The sequence below is a fragment of the Heteronotia binoei genome, chromosome 13 (assembly GCF_032191835.1).
Source record: "Heteronotia binoei isolate CCM8104 ecotype False Entrance Well chromosome 13, APGP_CSIRO_Hbin_v1, whole genome shotgun sequence".
Taxonomy (NCBI): Eukaryota; Metazoa; Chordata; class Lepidosauria; order Squamata; family Gekkonidae; genus Heteronotia; species Heteronotia binoei.
The window spans coordinates 5,146,616-5,162,870 of record NC_083235.1 but is presented as its reverse complement, the minus strand read 5'-3'; the positions used below and the strand labels follow the sequence as shown (position 1 = coordinate 5,162,870).

The window sequence follows — 16,255 nt, the reverse complement described above, 5'->3', positions numbered from 1 at the left end:
AACCCGTTGGTTCTGGTCCTGCCTTCTGGGACCACAGGAACCAATTCCACATCCTCCTCTATACGACAGCCCTTCAAGGACTTGAAGATGGTGATCCTATCACCTCTCAGCCGCCTCCTCTCCAGGCTAAACAGGCCCAGCTCCTTCAACCTTTCTTCATAGGACTTGGTCTCCAGACCCCTCACCATCTTTGTCATCCTCCTCTGGACCCCTTCCAGCTTGTCTAGATCCTTCTTAAAATTTGGCACCCAAAACTGAACACAATAGTCCAGGAGAGGTCTTACCAGCAAGGTCTCCCTCTGTGTCCGTACTGTGGACCGCTTATACCAAGAGTGTCAAACTCATTTGTTATGAGGGCCGAATCTGACATAAATGAGACCTTGTCGGTCCGGGCCATGTGTGTATCTATTTAAGATTAGGTAGCAGAGACATAAACTTTATAAAGGAAACAGACAAACACAATTAAACTTAAAACACGCTTAAAACATTAGCACTCATTGATCTTAAAGGTGCTTCCTTTGTAGATCTCCCATGGGATCCAGGGAACTGGGCAAAGGGAGTTCTGGCTCTTTCCTTCTTTCCCCAGGGGATGAGGAGGGGGAGGAATAGAAGGAAGAGAGACTTGACTCAGTAGCTCTGCTGGGCGATTGAGAGAGCCAGGCAAAGGAAGCTTTCCCTCCCCCACTTCCACCCCAAGGGAGGAGGCTCAGCCAATGGAGAAAATAGAGGTTTTGCTCTGTAGTTCCTGTGTGATTGAGCAAGGCTTGCAAAGCAAGCTGTTAAGCAGAAGGAAGCAAGAGAGGGGGAGAAGGAAGCAGATGATAGCCAGTTGCTAGGGGGACCTGATAGGAGCCCTCCGGGGGCCTGCTTCGGCCCCCAGGCCACTTGTTTGGCACCCCTAGCTTATACCTTCTGACCCGATAACCTTGCCAATTACAGAACCGCGGGACAACTCCAAAGCTGAAGAAGCCTCCGGGAGAAGGGGACTTTGAGACGATCAAACTGATCAGCAACGGAGCATATGGGTAAGTCCGCTGCCCTGCGATACCAGCCTGCTTATAACCAGGGCCTTTTTTTTGAGCAGGAACGCAGTTCTGGCTGGCTTGGTGTCAGGGGGTGTGGCCCAATATGCAAAAGAGTTCCTGCTGGGTTTTTAAAGCCCTGTGTGGAACACTGGTGATGTCGGGGGGGAGTGGCCTAATATGCAAAAGAGTTCTTTCTGAGCTTTTAAAGCCCCATGTGGAACAGTGGTGATGTCAGGGGGAGTGGCCTAATATGCAAAAAAGTTCCTGCTGTGCTTTTAAAGCCCTGTGTGGGTGATGTCAGGGAAAGTGGCCTAATATGCAAAAGAGTTCCTGCTGGGCTCTTAAAGCCCGTGGTGGTGATGTCAGGGGGGGTGGCCTAATATGCAAAAAAGTTCCTGCTGGGCTCTTAAAGCCCCGTGTGGAACAATGGTGCTGTCAGGAGGAGTGGCCTAAGATGCAAAAGAGTTCCTGCTGGGCTTTTAAAGCCCTGTGTGGAACAATGGTGCTGTCAGGAGGAGTGGCCTAAGATGCAAAAGAGTTCCTGCTGGGCTTTTAAAGCCCTGTTTGGAACAATGGTGCTGTCAGGAGGAGTGGCCTAATATGCAAAAGAGTTCCTGCTGGGCTCTTAAAGCCCCGTGTGGAACAGTGGTGATGTCAGGGGGAGTGGCCTAATATGCAAAAGAGTTCCTGCTGGGCTTTTTCTACCAAAAAAGAGAGCCCTGATTATAACAAACCGGCAGTGCCAAGGATGGAACCTGAGAGCTGCTGTGGCTGCAGCCGTGCACGACGACTCCTAGACTGATTCCACACTTATTTTTATTTATTTAGTAGGCTTATATTCTGCCTTTTCCCGTAAACGCACCACCGGCAGACAGGGCACAGCGCATCAATAGCCAGTTGCCCTGTAATAAGCACGATGTCACCACAAGGGAAGTGGCCCCATGGCTCAGAGTGGTAAAGCAGCAGTACTAAGGAATTGAAAAGGTGTGCCGTCCCTTTAAATGTGATGGCCAGAACTCCCTTGGAGTTCATTTATGCTTGTCACACCCTTGCTTCTGGCTCCGCCCCTAATGTCTCCTGGCTCCACCCCCAAAGTCCCCAGATATTTCTTGAATTGGACTTGGCAACCCTACCGGTGGCCAAGTCTTGACAAAGCCTCTCCCGAACACGTGCCATCCGCGGGGGTGAGTCGGGAGGGCTTTGTGCTTGTGGTTGCTCAGCTGCAGGGAATGAGGGCGGTGGCAGCCAACTGGCAGTTTGTTCTGAGGGACCAGCTGCTGTGCCGCCAGAGGGCTCAGCTGCTGACTCTGCCGCAACCAGCAGCTCCACAGCCGGCAGCTCCCCTTCATCATCGCCCCATGACACCGAGTTGATTTCAGGATGGGTTGCGGAGCCCGATTGGCCAGCGCCCGGAACGCGATTCCTCTCCCGCTAACCCCCCTCTCCTCCGCTTCTTCCTTCTCTCAGGGCTGTGTATCTGGTGCGCCACAAAGAGACCCGCCAGCGCTTTGCCATGAAGAAGATCAACAAGCAGAACCTCATTCTGCGCAATCAGATCCAGCAGGCCTTTGTGGAACGGGACATCCTGACGTTCGCCGAGAACCCCTTCGTGGTCAGCATGTTCTGCTCCTTCGAGACCAAGCGCTATCTCTGCATGGTCATGGAGTATGTTGAAGGTAGGGAGCGGAGGGCTACGGTTGCCAAGCTCCGGCCAGGGGGCGGGGATCCCCACAAATAGTCCCATTGGCGTGCGCCATCCCTGGTGCGATGACTTCACCCAGAAGTTACCTCATTGCACCAGGGATGTCACGCTGGAGATGCTCTAGGACTTGCACTAAAAACTCTATGGTACCATAAAGTTTTCACTGCGAATCCTAGAGTTTTTCTGGTGTGACCCTCTAGGAATCACGGTAAAACTCTACGGTACGATAGAGTTTTATCACAAGTCCTAGAGTATCTCTGGCACAATGTCCCCAGTGCAATGACATCACTTCTGGGTGATGTTATTGCACCCCGCGCGCAGAGCATGTGCACAGAACATGTCCCCTACTATGGAAGGTCCTGTTGGGATGCGGTCTTGACAGTTGCCTTCACCTAGTCTAAGGGGTCCCCAACGTGATGCCGTGGGCACCGTGGCACTCGCTGGCACCTTTTCTGTGATACTGTGAGCCGCCCTGAGTCCGCTTGCGGAGAGGGTGGGATATAAGTCAAATGTAATAAATAATAATAATAAATAAATAAATTTTCTGGCATCTGCCAAGTGTTTTGAGAAAGTGAGCAGGGCTGGGTTTTTGATTGGCCACTGGAGACTCAATTGGATATACAGATTTTTGTAAAGGGTTGCTTCAGTGGCGGCTGCCACCACAGTGCAAGGATCTTCACTGTGTCACTAAAGGTAAGTTGCGGCAGCCATTTTGTGGCAACTGTTTTGTGGTTGAATCCCGTTGTGTCAGAATCCCAGAAGCACTCACAGGCTCAAAAAGGTTGGTTGTTCATGAGCTAGTCTGTGCCTGGACAACACTGGTGAAGGTTCAGGGAGCAATCGCATTGAACAGCTTCAGAGGGCTGTTGGGGGGGCAGGATTTTACAGAGTACATTTGTCCTTCTGCAAGTTACTGAAAACTTCCGTATAATGTCAGAAATCAGCTCCATTTCCATTTGGTTTGTCTAACCCGAGAACCTGCTTAGATTAACATGCCACCATCTTGCTTCCGCACAAGAGTGTTATTTCATTCATGACACACTTGTGTGTCAGGCAGAAGCCCCAGAATAATGGGCTGCCATTAGAGTTGCCAAGTCCAATTCAAGAAATATCTGGGGACTTTGGGGGTGGAGCCAGGAGACTTTGGGGGCGGAGCCAGGAGACTTTGGGGGGTGGAGCCAGGAGACTTTGGGGGCGGAGCAAGGGTGTGACAAGCATAATTGAACTCCAAGGGAGTTCTGGCCATCACTTTTAAAGGGACCACACATCTTTTAAATCCCTTCCCTCCATAGGAAATAATGAAGGATAGGGGCACCTTCTTTTGGGGCTCATAGAATTGGACCCCCTGGTCCAATCTTTTTGAAACTTGGGAGGTATTTTGGGGAGAGGTACTGGATGCTATGCTGCAAATCTGGTGCCTCAACCTCAAAAAACAGCCCCCTCAGAGCCCCAGAAACCCGCAGATCAATTCTCCATTATTTCCTATGAGAATAAGTCTCCACAGGGAATAACAGTTCCCTCCCCTCCGCCCGTTTTCTCTCTCTCTCTGGTGCAAGTGGGCAGCCTGTTGGTCCGAAGCAGCGGAACGAAGCAGGAGTCTCTGGTGCCTCCACAAGGAGGTCTGGAAAGTACAGGGGCTGCGCTGCTCTTTTACACACCCACCCACTCCCTCGTCCGAAAGGAAAGCCAAGCAAGCAGAGGGGCTGCACTCTCACGAGGTCTGCTGTTGCTAACCCTTCCCCATGAAGCACTTCCGGCTCCAATTTAAAGGCACACCCACATTTTAAACCTGGACCTGTTTGCAGGTCCTGCCCAAGATCTGGAGCTCCAGGGTGGCTGTGGGGGAGGAGCTTCTCCTGCCGGCCAGCTGGCTGGGGGCAGGGGAAGGCTGTAAAACTGGGGCATCCCCCGCTGGGACCTGGGGATCGGGAAGCCTAGCTGCCATCCTCCACACGCTGTTTTCACAAAACACCAGCTCTGGGCCTCTCCCTAACCATTGGGCCTTCCTTCCACCAGGTGGGGACTGCGCCACGCTGCTGAAGAATATCGGGGCACTGCCTGTCGAGATGGCCCGCATGTACTTTGCCGAGACCGTCCTTGCCTTGGAGTATCTGCACAACTACGGCATTGTCCATCGAGACCTGAAACCTGATAAGTACGAGGCCGAGGGGCAGCCCTGTCCTCTTTTCCCTAAGGACAGACAGCGCCATTCCTTGCTGAAGAGTCCTGATCCTCCCTATGCTATCCTTGGTCAAGGGGAGGGGGCGAGATGTAGCCGTTATGTGGTATCCAGCCAGTCTGATGTAGTGGTTAAGCGCTTATCTGAGAGATTCCCCACTCCTCCACCTGCAACTGCTGGAGTGACCTTGGGTCAGCCGTAACTCTCTCAGAGCTGTTCTGCTTAAGAGCAGTTTCTGTCAGAGTTCTCTCGGCCCTACCTACCTTGCAGGGTGTCTGTTGTGGGAAGGGGAAGGGAAAGGAGATTGGAAGCCGCTCTGAGACTCTGAGTCAAGGGCGGGTATAAATCCAATCGCCTGCTCCTCTTCTTCCAAATACATTTTATTGTGAAGTTTGATCATGGTACAAGATTGAAGGCATCTGCATAGCACATGTTTACAGCAAATGGAATAGAAGCGTCAGTCAAGTCAAAATAATAATAATAATAATAATAATAATAAATGACAGAACATAAGATGAAGCAAGCTGAAGTAACTTTAACATTAAGAAATCGTACCATAAAGCTAACTCATTTTCAGCAGCAGGTATGACACCTTGTGAGGAGAGAGCAGACGTTCAAGTTGAGCAGTGATGTCAGCTGTTTTGGCCATAATGTACGTGGACCAAGGCTTTGTGTGCTGGAGGCAAGGGCTGGAGGATTGTTTGGTTTCCATCTTGTGGCCACTGCTGTCCTAGCGGCCAAAATATTTCTTCTCCTCCCCCTCCTCCTCTTCTTCTCCTCTCCCCTCCTCTTCTTCTCCACCTCCTCCTCTTCTTCTCTTCTTCTCCTCCTCTCCTCCTCCTCTTCTTTTTTCTCCTCCTCCTCTCCTCCTCCTCCTCCCCTCCTCTTCTTCTTTTTTCTCCTCCTCTCCTCCTCTTCTTCTTCTTCTCCTCCTCCTCCTATTCTTCTTTTTCCTCCTCTTCCTCCTCCTCCTCTTCTTCTCCTCCTCCTCTTCTTCTTTTTTCTCCTCTTCCTCCTCCTCCTCTTCTTCTTCTTCTCCTCCTGTACTTCTTTTTCCTCCTCCTCCTCCTCTTCTTCTTCTTCTCCTCCTCATCCTCTTCTTCTTCTCCTCCTCTCCTCCTCCTCTTCTTTTTCCTCCTCCTCGTCTTCTTCTTCTCCTCCTCCTCCTCGTCTTCTTTTTCCTCCTCCTCGTCTTCTTCTCCTCCTCTCCTTGTCTCCTCCTCTTCTTCTTTTTCCTCCTCCTCCTCTTCTTCTCCTCCTCCTCCTCTTCTTCTTTTTCCTTCTCCTCCTCTCCTCCTCCCCCTCTTCTCCTTCTTCTTTTTCCTCCTCCTCTACTTCTTCTTCTCCTCCTCCTCCTTCTCTTCTTCTTTTTCCTTCTCTCCTCTCTCCTCCTCTTCTTCTCCTCCTCTTCTCCTCCTCCTCTTCTTCTTTTTCCTCCTCCTCCTCTTCTTCTTCTTCTCCTCCTCATCCTCTTCTTCTTCTCCTCCTCCTCCTCTCCTCCTCTTCTTTTTCCTCCTCCTCCTCTTCTTCTCCTCCTCCTCCTTCTCTTCTTCTTTTTCCTCCTCCTCCTCTCCTCCTCCTCTTCTTCTTCTTCTCCTCCTCCTCGTCTTCTTCTTCTCCTCCTCTCCTCTTCTTCTTTTTCCTCCTCCTCGTCTTCTTCTTCTCCTCCTCTCCTTGTCTGCTCTTCTTCTTTTTCCTCCTCTTCCTCCTCCTCCTCTTCTCCTCCTCCTCCTCCTCCTCTTCTTCTTTTTCCTTCTCCTCCTCTCCTCCTCCCCCTCTTCTCCTTCTTCTTTTTCCTCCTCCTCTACTTCTTCTTCTCCTCCTCCTCCTTCTCTTCTTCTTTTTCCTTCTCTCCTCTCCTCCTCTTCTTCTCCTCCTCTTCCTCCTCTTCTTCTTTTTCCTCCTCCTCCTCCTCCTCTTCTTCTTCTTCTCCTCCTCATCCTCTTCTTCTTCTTCTCCTCCTCTCCTCCTCTTCTTCTTTTTCCTCCTCCTCCTCTTCTTCTTCTCCTCCTCCTTCTCTTCTTCTTTTTCCTCCTCCTCCTCTCCTCCTCCTCCTCTCCTCCTCCTCTTCTTCTTCTCCTCCTCTTCTTCTTTTTCCTCCTCCTCGTCTTCTTCTTCTCCTCCTCTCCTTGTCTCCTCCTCCTCCTCTTCTTCTTTTTCCTCCTCTTCCTCCTCTTCTTCTCCTCCTCCTCCTCCTCTTCTTCTTTTTCCTTCTCCTCCTCCCCCTCTTCTCCTTCTTCTTTTTCCTCCTCCTCTACTTCTTCTCCTCCTCCTCCTTCTCTTCTTCTTTTTCCTTCTCTCCTCTCCTCCTCCTCTTCTTCTTCTCCTCTTCCTCCTCTTCTTCTTTTTCCTCCTCCTCCTCCCCCCCCTCTTCTTCTCTGATGAGCTTGCTTTGGGTCCCACTTTCTCAGCCTCCAGCTGAGGCCTGGAGATCACCTGCTGTTGCAGCTGCAACCGCTACTGCAACGTCTTCTGCTTTCTCCGCAGCCTCCTCATCACTTCCATGGGGCACATCAAGCTGACAGACTTTGGCCTCTCCAAGATGGGGCTCATGAGCCTCACCACCAACCTCTACGAAGGCCACATTGAGAAAGACGCCCGGGAGTTCCTCGATAAACAGGTATGGGGTGTCTGTGTCTGCTAGCTGTTTTATTGGTTCCTGTTGGTGTGGCTCCTCCTTCTGGAGAACTCGCAAGGGGTGGCGTTGATTTATTTTATTTTATTTTATCACTTTAGTTTTCTATCCCGCCCCCTCCGCAAGCGGACTCAGGGCGGCTAACATTCAATTTAAAAAACAATTTAAGGTTACAACTTAAAACAATTAAAGAATAATTAAAATACATTTCATGGTGCTGCTCAAAATTTCAGTCTAGGCGGGATCATGACCTGCACTGGCTGCCTATAGAGCAGGGGTGGCCAACAGTAGCTCTCCAGATGTACCACTCCCATCAGCCCCAGCCATTGGCCATGCTGGCTGGGGCTGATGGGAGTTGTAGGCAAAAAACATCTGGAGAGCTACCCTTGGCCACCCCTGCTATAGAGTACCGGACCCGTTTCAAGGTGTTAGTTTTGACTTTTAAGGCCTTGCACGGCCTGGGACCAACATACCCACGGGACCGTCTCCTCCCATATACACCCAAGAGCTCGCTTTGCTCGGCCTCCCAAGATCTTCTGACCTTCCCCTGGCCCAAGAGATGCCCGTCTTGCCTCTACCAGGGTCTTTCTCAGTCCTGGCCCCGACCTGGTGGAATCAGCTCCCTGGCTTGATGGCCTTTCGTAGGGCCTATAAAACAGAGCTGTTCCGCCAGGTCTTTGGATGAGGCAGCGGGCATCTATTCATCGATCGGTTGGCCTCCCCTCCGCTGCTCCGCTGCTCTACTGCACTGCTGTGCTGTGATCCTGTATTGCGGTACTATTTTGTGCTATCCCGCCTTGCGGTCGTGTCATCGGGCTGAATCCTCTTGCTGCACTCGGATGAAGGTTGTGATGGGTTTTATGATAAGAACATAAGAGAAGCCATGTTGGATCAGGCCAACGGCCCATCAAGTCCAACACTCTGTGTCACACAGTGGCAAAAAATGTTATATACACACATACACTGTGGCTAATAGCTATGATGATCTTATTGCCATTTTATTTCAATTTGCCGCACTCCGCTCTGAGCCCCCAATAGGGAAATGGGTGGGATATAAATAAACTAATAATAATAATAATAACAACAACAACAACTTTCTTTCGTCTGACAGTGGTGGTCGTAATTCCTCATGCGTGATGTCGCTCAGCAGTGTGGAGTGGCCGTCCTCTCCCATATAGGTGTTAAAGGCCTGTCGAAATGATTCAGTTTTACAGGCCCTGCAGAATTGGGAGAGATCCCGCAGGGCTCTTGTGGCCTCTGGGAGGGCGTTCCGCATGGTTGGTGCTGCCACTGAGAAGGGCCCTAGCCCATGTAGAGCACAGGCTACCAGGGGTAGGGAACATTGGCTCTCCGGATGTTTTTTTTGCCTACATGGCCAATGGCTGGGGCTGATGGGAGTGGTAGGAAAAAAAACCATCTGGAGAGGCAACCCCCTTGGTCCAGGGATAGGTAACAGATTTTGCATCCCTGCAGGGCTCTTTTTCTAGCAGTTGCTCCTCTGCATATTACGCCACACCCCCTGATGTAGCCAATCGTCCTGGAGCTTCCAGTAGGCCCTACACGAAGAGCCCTGGAAGCTCTTGGAGGATTGGCTCCATCAGGGATATGCAGGGGTGGAATTCTAGCAAGAGCTCCTTTGCATATTAGGCCACGCCCCCCTGATGTAGCCAATCCTCCTGGAGCTGACAGTAGGCCCTGTACGAAGAGCCCTGTAAGCTCTTGGAGGATTAGCTCCATCAGGGATATGCAGGGGTGGAATTCTAGCAAGAGCTCCTTTGCATATTAAGCAGCACCCCCCTGATGTAGCCAATCCTCCTGGAGCTTACAGTAGGCCCTGTAAGAAGAGCTCTGGAAGCTCTTGGAGGATTGGCTCCATCAGGGATATGCAGGGGTAGAATTCTAGCAAGAGCTCCTTTGCATATTAGGCCACACACCCCTGATGTAGCCCAATCCTCCTGGAGCTTAGTAGGCCCTGTAAGAAGAGCCCTGTCAGCGCTTGGAGGATTGGCTACATCAGGGATATTATGCAGGGTGGAATTCTAGCAAGAGCTTCTTTGCATATTAGGCCGCACACCCCTGATGTAGCCAATCCTCCTGGAGCTTACTGAAGGCCCTACACGAAGAGCCCTGTAAGCTCTTGGAGGATTGGCTCCATCAGGGATATGCAGAGGTGGAATTCTAGCAAGAGCTCCTTTGCCTATTAGGCCACACACCCCTGATGTAGCCAATCCTCCTGGAGCTTAGTAGGCCCTGTAAGAAGAGCCCTGTCAACGCTTGGAGGATTGGCTCCAGCAGGGGGCATGGCCTAATATGCAGAGGAGCTCCTGCTAGAAAAAGAGCCCCGTGTCTCTGAACACAGTGCTCTCTGGGGAACCTATGGAGAAAGGCAGTCCCATCGATAGTCAGGCCCTCGACCATATAGGGCATTCAGTTCTGGATGTTTATTCATCCTAATAAGAGTCAGGTTGGGCTTGGCTAGATTTGACATTGGGTATGGAATGAGATACTTTACTCCCGCATCCAAATAGAGCAGGGGTGGGCAGCGGTAGCTCTCTAGATGTTTTTTGCCTACAACTCCCATCAGCCCCAGCCAGCATGGCCAATGGATGGGGCTGATGGGAGTTGTAGGCAAAAAAAACATCTGGAGAGCTACCAGTGGCCACCCCTGCAATTGAGAATCTGAACCTATTAGTTCAGTAAGAATTAATCTGTTTAACTGTTTAGCCTCTCGGGGATCTTACTGATAACAATTGCCTTGCAACCTTCAATTTTTGATAGCACAAATGAATTCATTGTGAATTTTGTTATTTGAACTAATGCCAGCACGCCAGACCGAAAAACGTCAGAGAGTTTTATCTTTTCTTGAAAAAAATAATGTTTTATAACACACTCAAAAATGCAAGCGTGTGGAAATTAATCCTATCGCTACTGCAAAAAAGTGTGTCAGCCTTTTCAAACTTCCTACCATTTCTCAACTATTATGCTTCAGGTCATTGTCTAAAACTGCTTTTTGGGATTTTTGTATAGACCCAAGTCTCACACACACACACCTCATCTATTCTCTTCTGAGAGTTCCATCCTGAGAAACGAAATCCATTTTGCTTATCCCGCTAGCACATTTTATAGAAAAAAAACGACTGTCATAATCTTATGCAAAATCTTTTCCAAATTAAACATGTGATTATCATCTAGATCAGAGTGGCCAAACTTGCTTGATGTAAGAGCTACATCGAATAAATATCAGATGTTTGAGACCCACCTGACAGGAAGGAAGGAAGGAAAACAGATGGGAGGAGGGAGGCGTGGTAGAAAGAAAACAACTTTTAACTTTGAATGCATTCTCCAAGTCGCTGGCTGGCTTGTCTTGGAGAAGTGATTTAAAGAGACAAATGCCTTTTCCAAGCTGGGCAGCAGGCCGGTGGGAAGTTCAAGAGCCGCACAACATGTGTGGAAGAGCCACAGTTTGGCAACCCCGGAATCTGATCTAGGTCAATGGGTTGGTACTTATTGATGAGATAATCAAACAGGTGCATCTAAAGACACCTCTGATGCACGCTCATTATCCTTTCTTGAGCAAGATTAGAAGGCCAGACCTAACTCTTAATCCCTATTAAAGGGCCATAAATCTAATATGTCTGGAACTGTTCTAATTAGCTGTCAAAGATAAAAGAAAACCCTTATGCAATCAGAGTTCGACGATAGGTGAACCCGGTGTGAGCTCATAGGACAGGAAAACATGTATGATCACCAAGGAAAGTTATATAAAGAGAATGTCTAATGAAATCACTGCTGCAGCTGCAAAATCCCCAATTCCCTAGAGCAAGGGTGTCAAACTCATTTGTTACGAGGGCCAGATCGGACATAAATGAGACCTTTTTTATATATATATTTATTTATTTATATATATATAAATAAAGTTGTTTTGTTGTTGTTGTTGTTGTTGTTGTTGTTATTATTATTATTATTATTATTATTATTATTATTATTATTATTATTATTATTATTATTATTCTCAGGCCGGGCCATGTGTGTACCTATTTAAGATTAGGTAGCAGAGAGATAAACTTTATAAAGGACACAGACAGACACAAAGATTTTTTTTTTTAATCTTAAAACACGCTTAAAACGTTAGCACTCCTTGGTCTTCAAGGTGCTTTCTTTGTATCTCTCCCATGGGATCCAGAGAATTGAGCAAAGAAAGCTCTTGGCTCTTTCCTTCCTTCCCCAGGGGATTAAGAGAGGGAGGAGCCTCAGCCAATGGAGAAGAGTGAGGCTTTGCTCTGTAGCTCCTGTGCGATTGAGCAAGCCTGGCAAAGCAAGCTGTGATGCAGAAGGACGCAAGGGAGAGGGACAAGGAAGCAGACAAGAGCCAGTTGCTCAGGGGCCTGATAGGAGCCTTGTGGGGGCCTGATTCGGCCCCCTGAGCCACAAGTTTGACATTCCTGCCCTAGAGAGTTCAGTGGCATTGCCCCAAATTTTAAACGCAAGAGATTTTCAGAGTTGATTTGCTATTGCCCGCTTCTGTGTAGCAGCCCTGAACTTCCTTGGTGGTCTCCCATCCAAATACAATCCACAGCCAACCTTGCTTAGTTTCTGAGATCTGATGAGACAGGACTAGTCTGAGCCGTCCAAGTCAGGGCAAAGCTGGTTTACCATTGTCTGCCTCTGGGCTGTGACCTTGGACTTCGTTGGTAGTCTCCCATCCAAGTATTCGCCAGGGCCGACCCAGCTTAGCTTCCAAGACCTGAAGAGATCAGGCGAGCCTGGGCCATCCAGGTCAAGTCAGGAGATGAGCAGAGGTGGTTGGTCGTTGCCTGCCTCTGCGTAGCAACCCTGGACTTCCTTCCTGTCCAAATACTCGCCAGGGCCGACCCAGCTTAGCTTCCAAGACCCTAAGAGATCAGGCGAGCCTGGGCCATCCAGGTCAAGTCAGGAGATAAGCAGAGGTGGTTTGTCGTTGCCTGCCTCTGCGTAGCAACCCTGGACTTCCTTCCTGTCCAAATATTCGCCAGGGCTGACCCAGCTTAGCTTCCAAGAGATCAGGCGAGCCTGGGCCATCCAGGTCAAGTCAGGAGATGAGCAGAGGTTGTTGGTCATTGCCTGCCTCTGCGTAGCAACCCTGGACTTCCTTCCCATCCAACTACCACCAGGGCCTATCTTGCCTAGCTTCCAAGATCTGCCTCAAGCTAGCCTCGGCCATTCAGGGCAGGGCAGGGCAGAGCTGAGGTAACTGGATGAAAATTGACATTTCAGCAGGTGTGCGGCACTCCTGAATACATCGTAACCCTAGACTTCCTTCCTGTTCGCATATTAGCCAGGGCCAACTCTGCTTAGCTTCCAAGACCTGAAGAGATCAGGCTAGCCTGGGCCATCCAGGTCAGGTCAAGAGATGAACAGAGGTGGTTGGCCATCGCCTGCCTCTGCACAGCAACCCTAGACTTCCTTGGTGGTCTCGTCTTCAAGTACTAACCAGGGCTGACCCTGCTTAGCTTCCAAGACCTGAAGAGATCAGGCTAGCCTGGGCCATCCAGGTCAAGTCAGGAGATGGACAGAGGTGGTTGACCATCGCCTGCCTCTGCACAGCAACCCTAGACTTCCTTGGTGGTCAAGTACTAACCAGGGCTGACCCTGCTTAGTTTCCAAGACCTGAAGTGATCAGGCTAGCCTGGGCCATCCAGCTCAAGTCAAGAGATGAACAGAGGTGGTCAGCCATCGCCTGCCTCTGCACAGCAACCCTAGACTTCCTTGGTGGTCTCGTATTCAAGTACTAACCAGGGCCGACCCTGCTTAGCTTCTAAGATCTGAAGAGATCAGGCTAGCCTGGGCCATCCAGGTCAAGTCAGGAGATGAACAGAGGTGGTCGGCCATCGCCTGCCTCTGCACAGCAACCCTAGACTTCCTTGGTGGTCTCGTCTTCAAGTACTAACCAGGGCCGACCCTGCTTAGTTTCCAAGACCTGACGAGATCAGGCTAGCCTGTGCCATCCAGGTCAAGTCAGGAGATGAACAGAGGTGGTCGGCCATCGCCTGCCTCTGCACAGCAACCCTAGACTTCCTTGGTGGTCTCGTCTTCAAGTACTAACTAGGGCCGACCCTGCTTAGTTTCCAAGACCTGAAGAGATCAGGCTAGCCTGGCCATCCAGGTCAAATCAGGAGATGGACAGAGGTGGTTGACCATCGCCTGCCTCTGCACAGCAACCCTAGACTTTCTTGGTGGTCAAGTACTAACCAGGGTTGACCCAGCTTAGTTTCCAAGACCTGAAGTGATCAGGCTTGCCTGGGCCATCCAGGTCAAGTCAGGAGATGAACAGAGGTGGTCGGCCATCGCCTGCCTCTGCACAGCAACCCTAGACTTCCTTGGTGGTCTCGTCTTCAAGTACTAACCAGGGCTGACTCTGCTTAGTTTCTAAGACCTGAAGAGATCAGGCTAGCCTGGACCATCCAGGTCAAGTCAGGAGATGGACAGAGGTGGTTGGCCATTGCCTGCCTCTGCGTAGCAAACCCTGGGCTTCCTTCCCCTCCAAGTACCAACCTGCCTAGCTTCCAAGGGTCTGCTCTGGCTAGTCTCAGCCATCCAGGGCAGGGCAGAGCTGAGGTAACTGGATGAAAATTGACATCTCGGCAGGTGTGCGGCACTCCTGAATACATCGCTCCTGAGGTGATCCTTCGCCAAGGCTACGGGAAGCCAGTGGATTGGTGGGCGATGGGCATCATCCTGTACGAATTCCTGGTGGGCTGCGTGCCCTTCTTCGGAGACACGCCTGAGGAGCTGTTTGGCCAGGTCATCACCGGTATGTGGAAAGCGGATGTCAGTATTTTGGTACGGCTGGAGCAGGGATGGAATTCTAGCAGGAGCTCCTTTGCCTATTAGGCCACACACCCCTAATGTAGCCAACCCCTCCAAGAGCTTACATGGCTCTTTTTTGTAAGCGCTTGGAGGATTGGCTGTATCACGGGGGGTGGCCTAATAGGCAAAGGAGCTCCTGCTAGAATTGGCCAGGAGTAGTTAAACAGCCTTAGAACCAGGGCTTTTTTTGTAGCAGGAACTCCTTTGCATATTAGGCCTAGGGTTGCCAAGTCCAATTCAAGAAATATCTGGGGTCTTTGGGGGTGGAGCCTGGAGACATTAGGGGGTGGAGCCAAGATCAAGGGTGTGACAAGCCTCGTTGAACTCCAAGGGATTTCTGGCCATCACATTTACAGGAACGGCACACCTTTTCAATTCCTTCCTTCCATAGGAAATAATGAAGGATAGGGGCACCTTCTTTTGGGGCTCATAGAATTGGACCCCCTGGTCCAATCTTTTTGAAACTTGGGGGGGTATTTTGGGGAGAGGCACTAGATGCTATAATGAAAATTTGGTGCCTCTACCCAAAAAAACAGCACCCCCCCCAGAGCCCCAGATACCTGCAGATCAATTCTCCATGATTTTCTATGGGAATGAATCTCCCTAGGGAATAATAGAGTTCCCAGCAGACATTTCCCTCCCCTCCCCCCCGCTTTCTGACGACCCTGAAGCGGGGGGAGGGTCTCCAAACCGGGGGATCCCCTGCCCCCACCTGGGGATTGGCAACCCTAATTAGGCCCCACACCCCTGAGGTAGCCAATCCTCTGAGAGCTTACAGAGAGCCAGTTTGGTGTAGTGGTTAAGTGTGCGGACTCTTACCTGGGAGAACCGGGTTTGATTCCCCACTCCTCCACTTGCACCTGCTGGCATGGCCTTGGGTCAGCCATAGCTCTGGCAGAGGTTGTCCTTGAAAGGGCAGCTGCTGTGAGAGCCCTCTCCAGCCCCACCCACCTCACAGGGTGTCTGTTGTGGGGGAGGAAGGTAAAGGAGATTGTGAGCCGCTCTGAGACTCTTCGGAGTGGAGGGCGGGATATAAATCCAATATCTTCTTCTTCTTCTTCTTGTAATAAAAGCCCTGTAAGCTGTTGGATGATTGGCTACATCAGGGAGGTGCAAAAGAGTTCCTGCTACAAAAAATTCTCTGCTTCAAACTCCCTTGTGGTATCACTAAGGGGGTGAGGGAGCCTATGTTCTTTTCTGGCAGTGAACGCAGGATCAAGCCGGAGTAGGGGCGGTGTTCTGCCAGACCAGAAAGAAGACAGGCGGTCAGGGATTCCAAGATGCTTTCCTCTTCAAGTTGGGATAATTCTTGAGATACAGAATTCTACAGAGAGGTGTAATGTTTAAGTTGTAGCTTCGATCGGTCAACACAATAAAATTGATTTGAAACACAGAAATGCAAACATAAAGGTGACCTAAAAAATCCAATACAATAAATAATAAATAAGAGCTCTGCTGGGTCAGACCAATGAGGGTCCATCTAGTCCAGCCTCCTGTCTCACACAGTGGCCAGCCAGTTCCTCTGGAGGGCCAACAACAGGGCAGAGAGGCCAAGGCCTTTCCCTTATAGGAACATCAGAAGAGCCTGCTGGATCAGACCAGGGAGGGTCCCATCTAGTCCAGCCTCCTGTTTCACACAGGGGCCAACCAGTTCCTCTGCAGAACCAACAACAGGGAAGAAAGGCTGAGGCCTTCCCCTGAGAAGAACATCAGAAGATCCCTGCTGGATCAGACCAGGGAGGGTCCATCTAGTCCAGCCTCCTGTCTCACACAATGGCCAGCCAGTTCCTCTGGAGGGCCAACAACAGGGTAGAGAGGCCAAGGCCTTTCCCTTATAGGAACATCAGAAGAGCCCTGCTGGATCAGTC

General features: G+C 50.4%; 1 protein-coding gene across 1 annotated transcript in view; it reads left to right on the top strand.

The window, feature by feature from the left end:
* The window catches only part of LOC132581429 (microtubule-associated serine/threonine-protein kinase 1-like), a 109,421-nt gene that overhangs the window by 67,830 nt on the left and 25,336 nt on the right, over positions 1 to 16,255 (top strand). Inside the window, 5 exon segments of the mRNA XM_060252671.1 lie at positions 940 to 1,025; positions 2,493 to 2,701; positions 4,744 to 4,882; positions 7,394 to 7,526; positions 14,166 to 14,331. Of these exon segments, the coding sequence (XP_060108654.1) occupies positions 940 to 1,025; positions 2,493 to 2,701; positions 4,744 to 4,882; positions 7,394 to 7,526; positions 14,166 to 14,331 (733 nt within the window).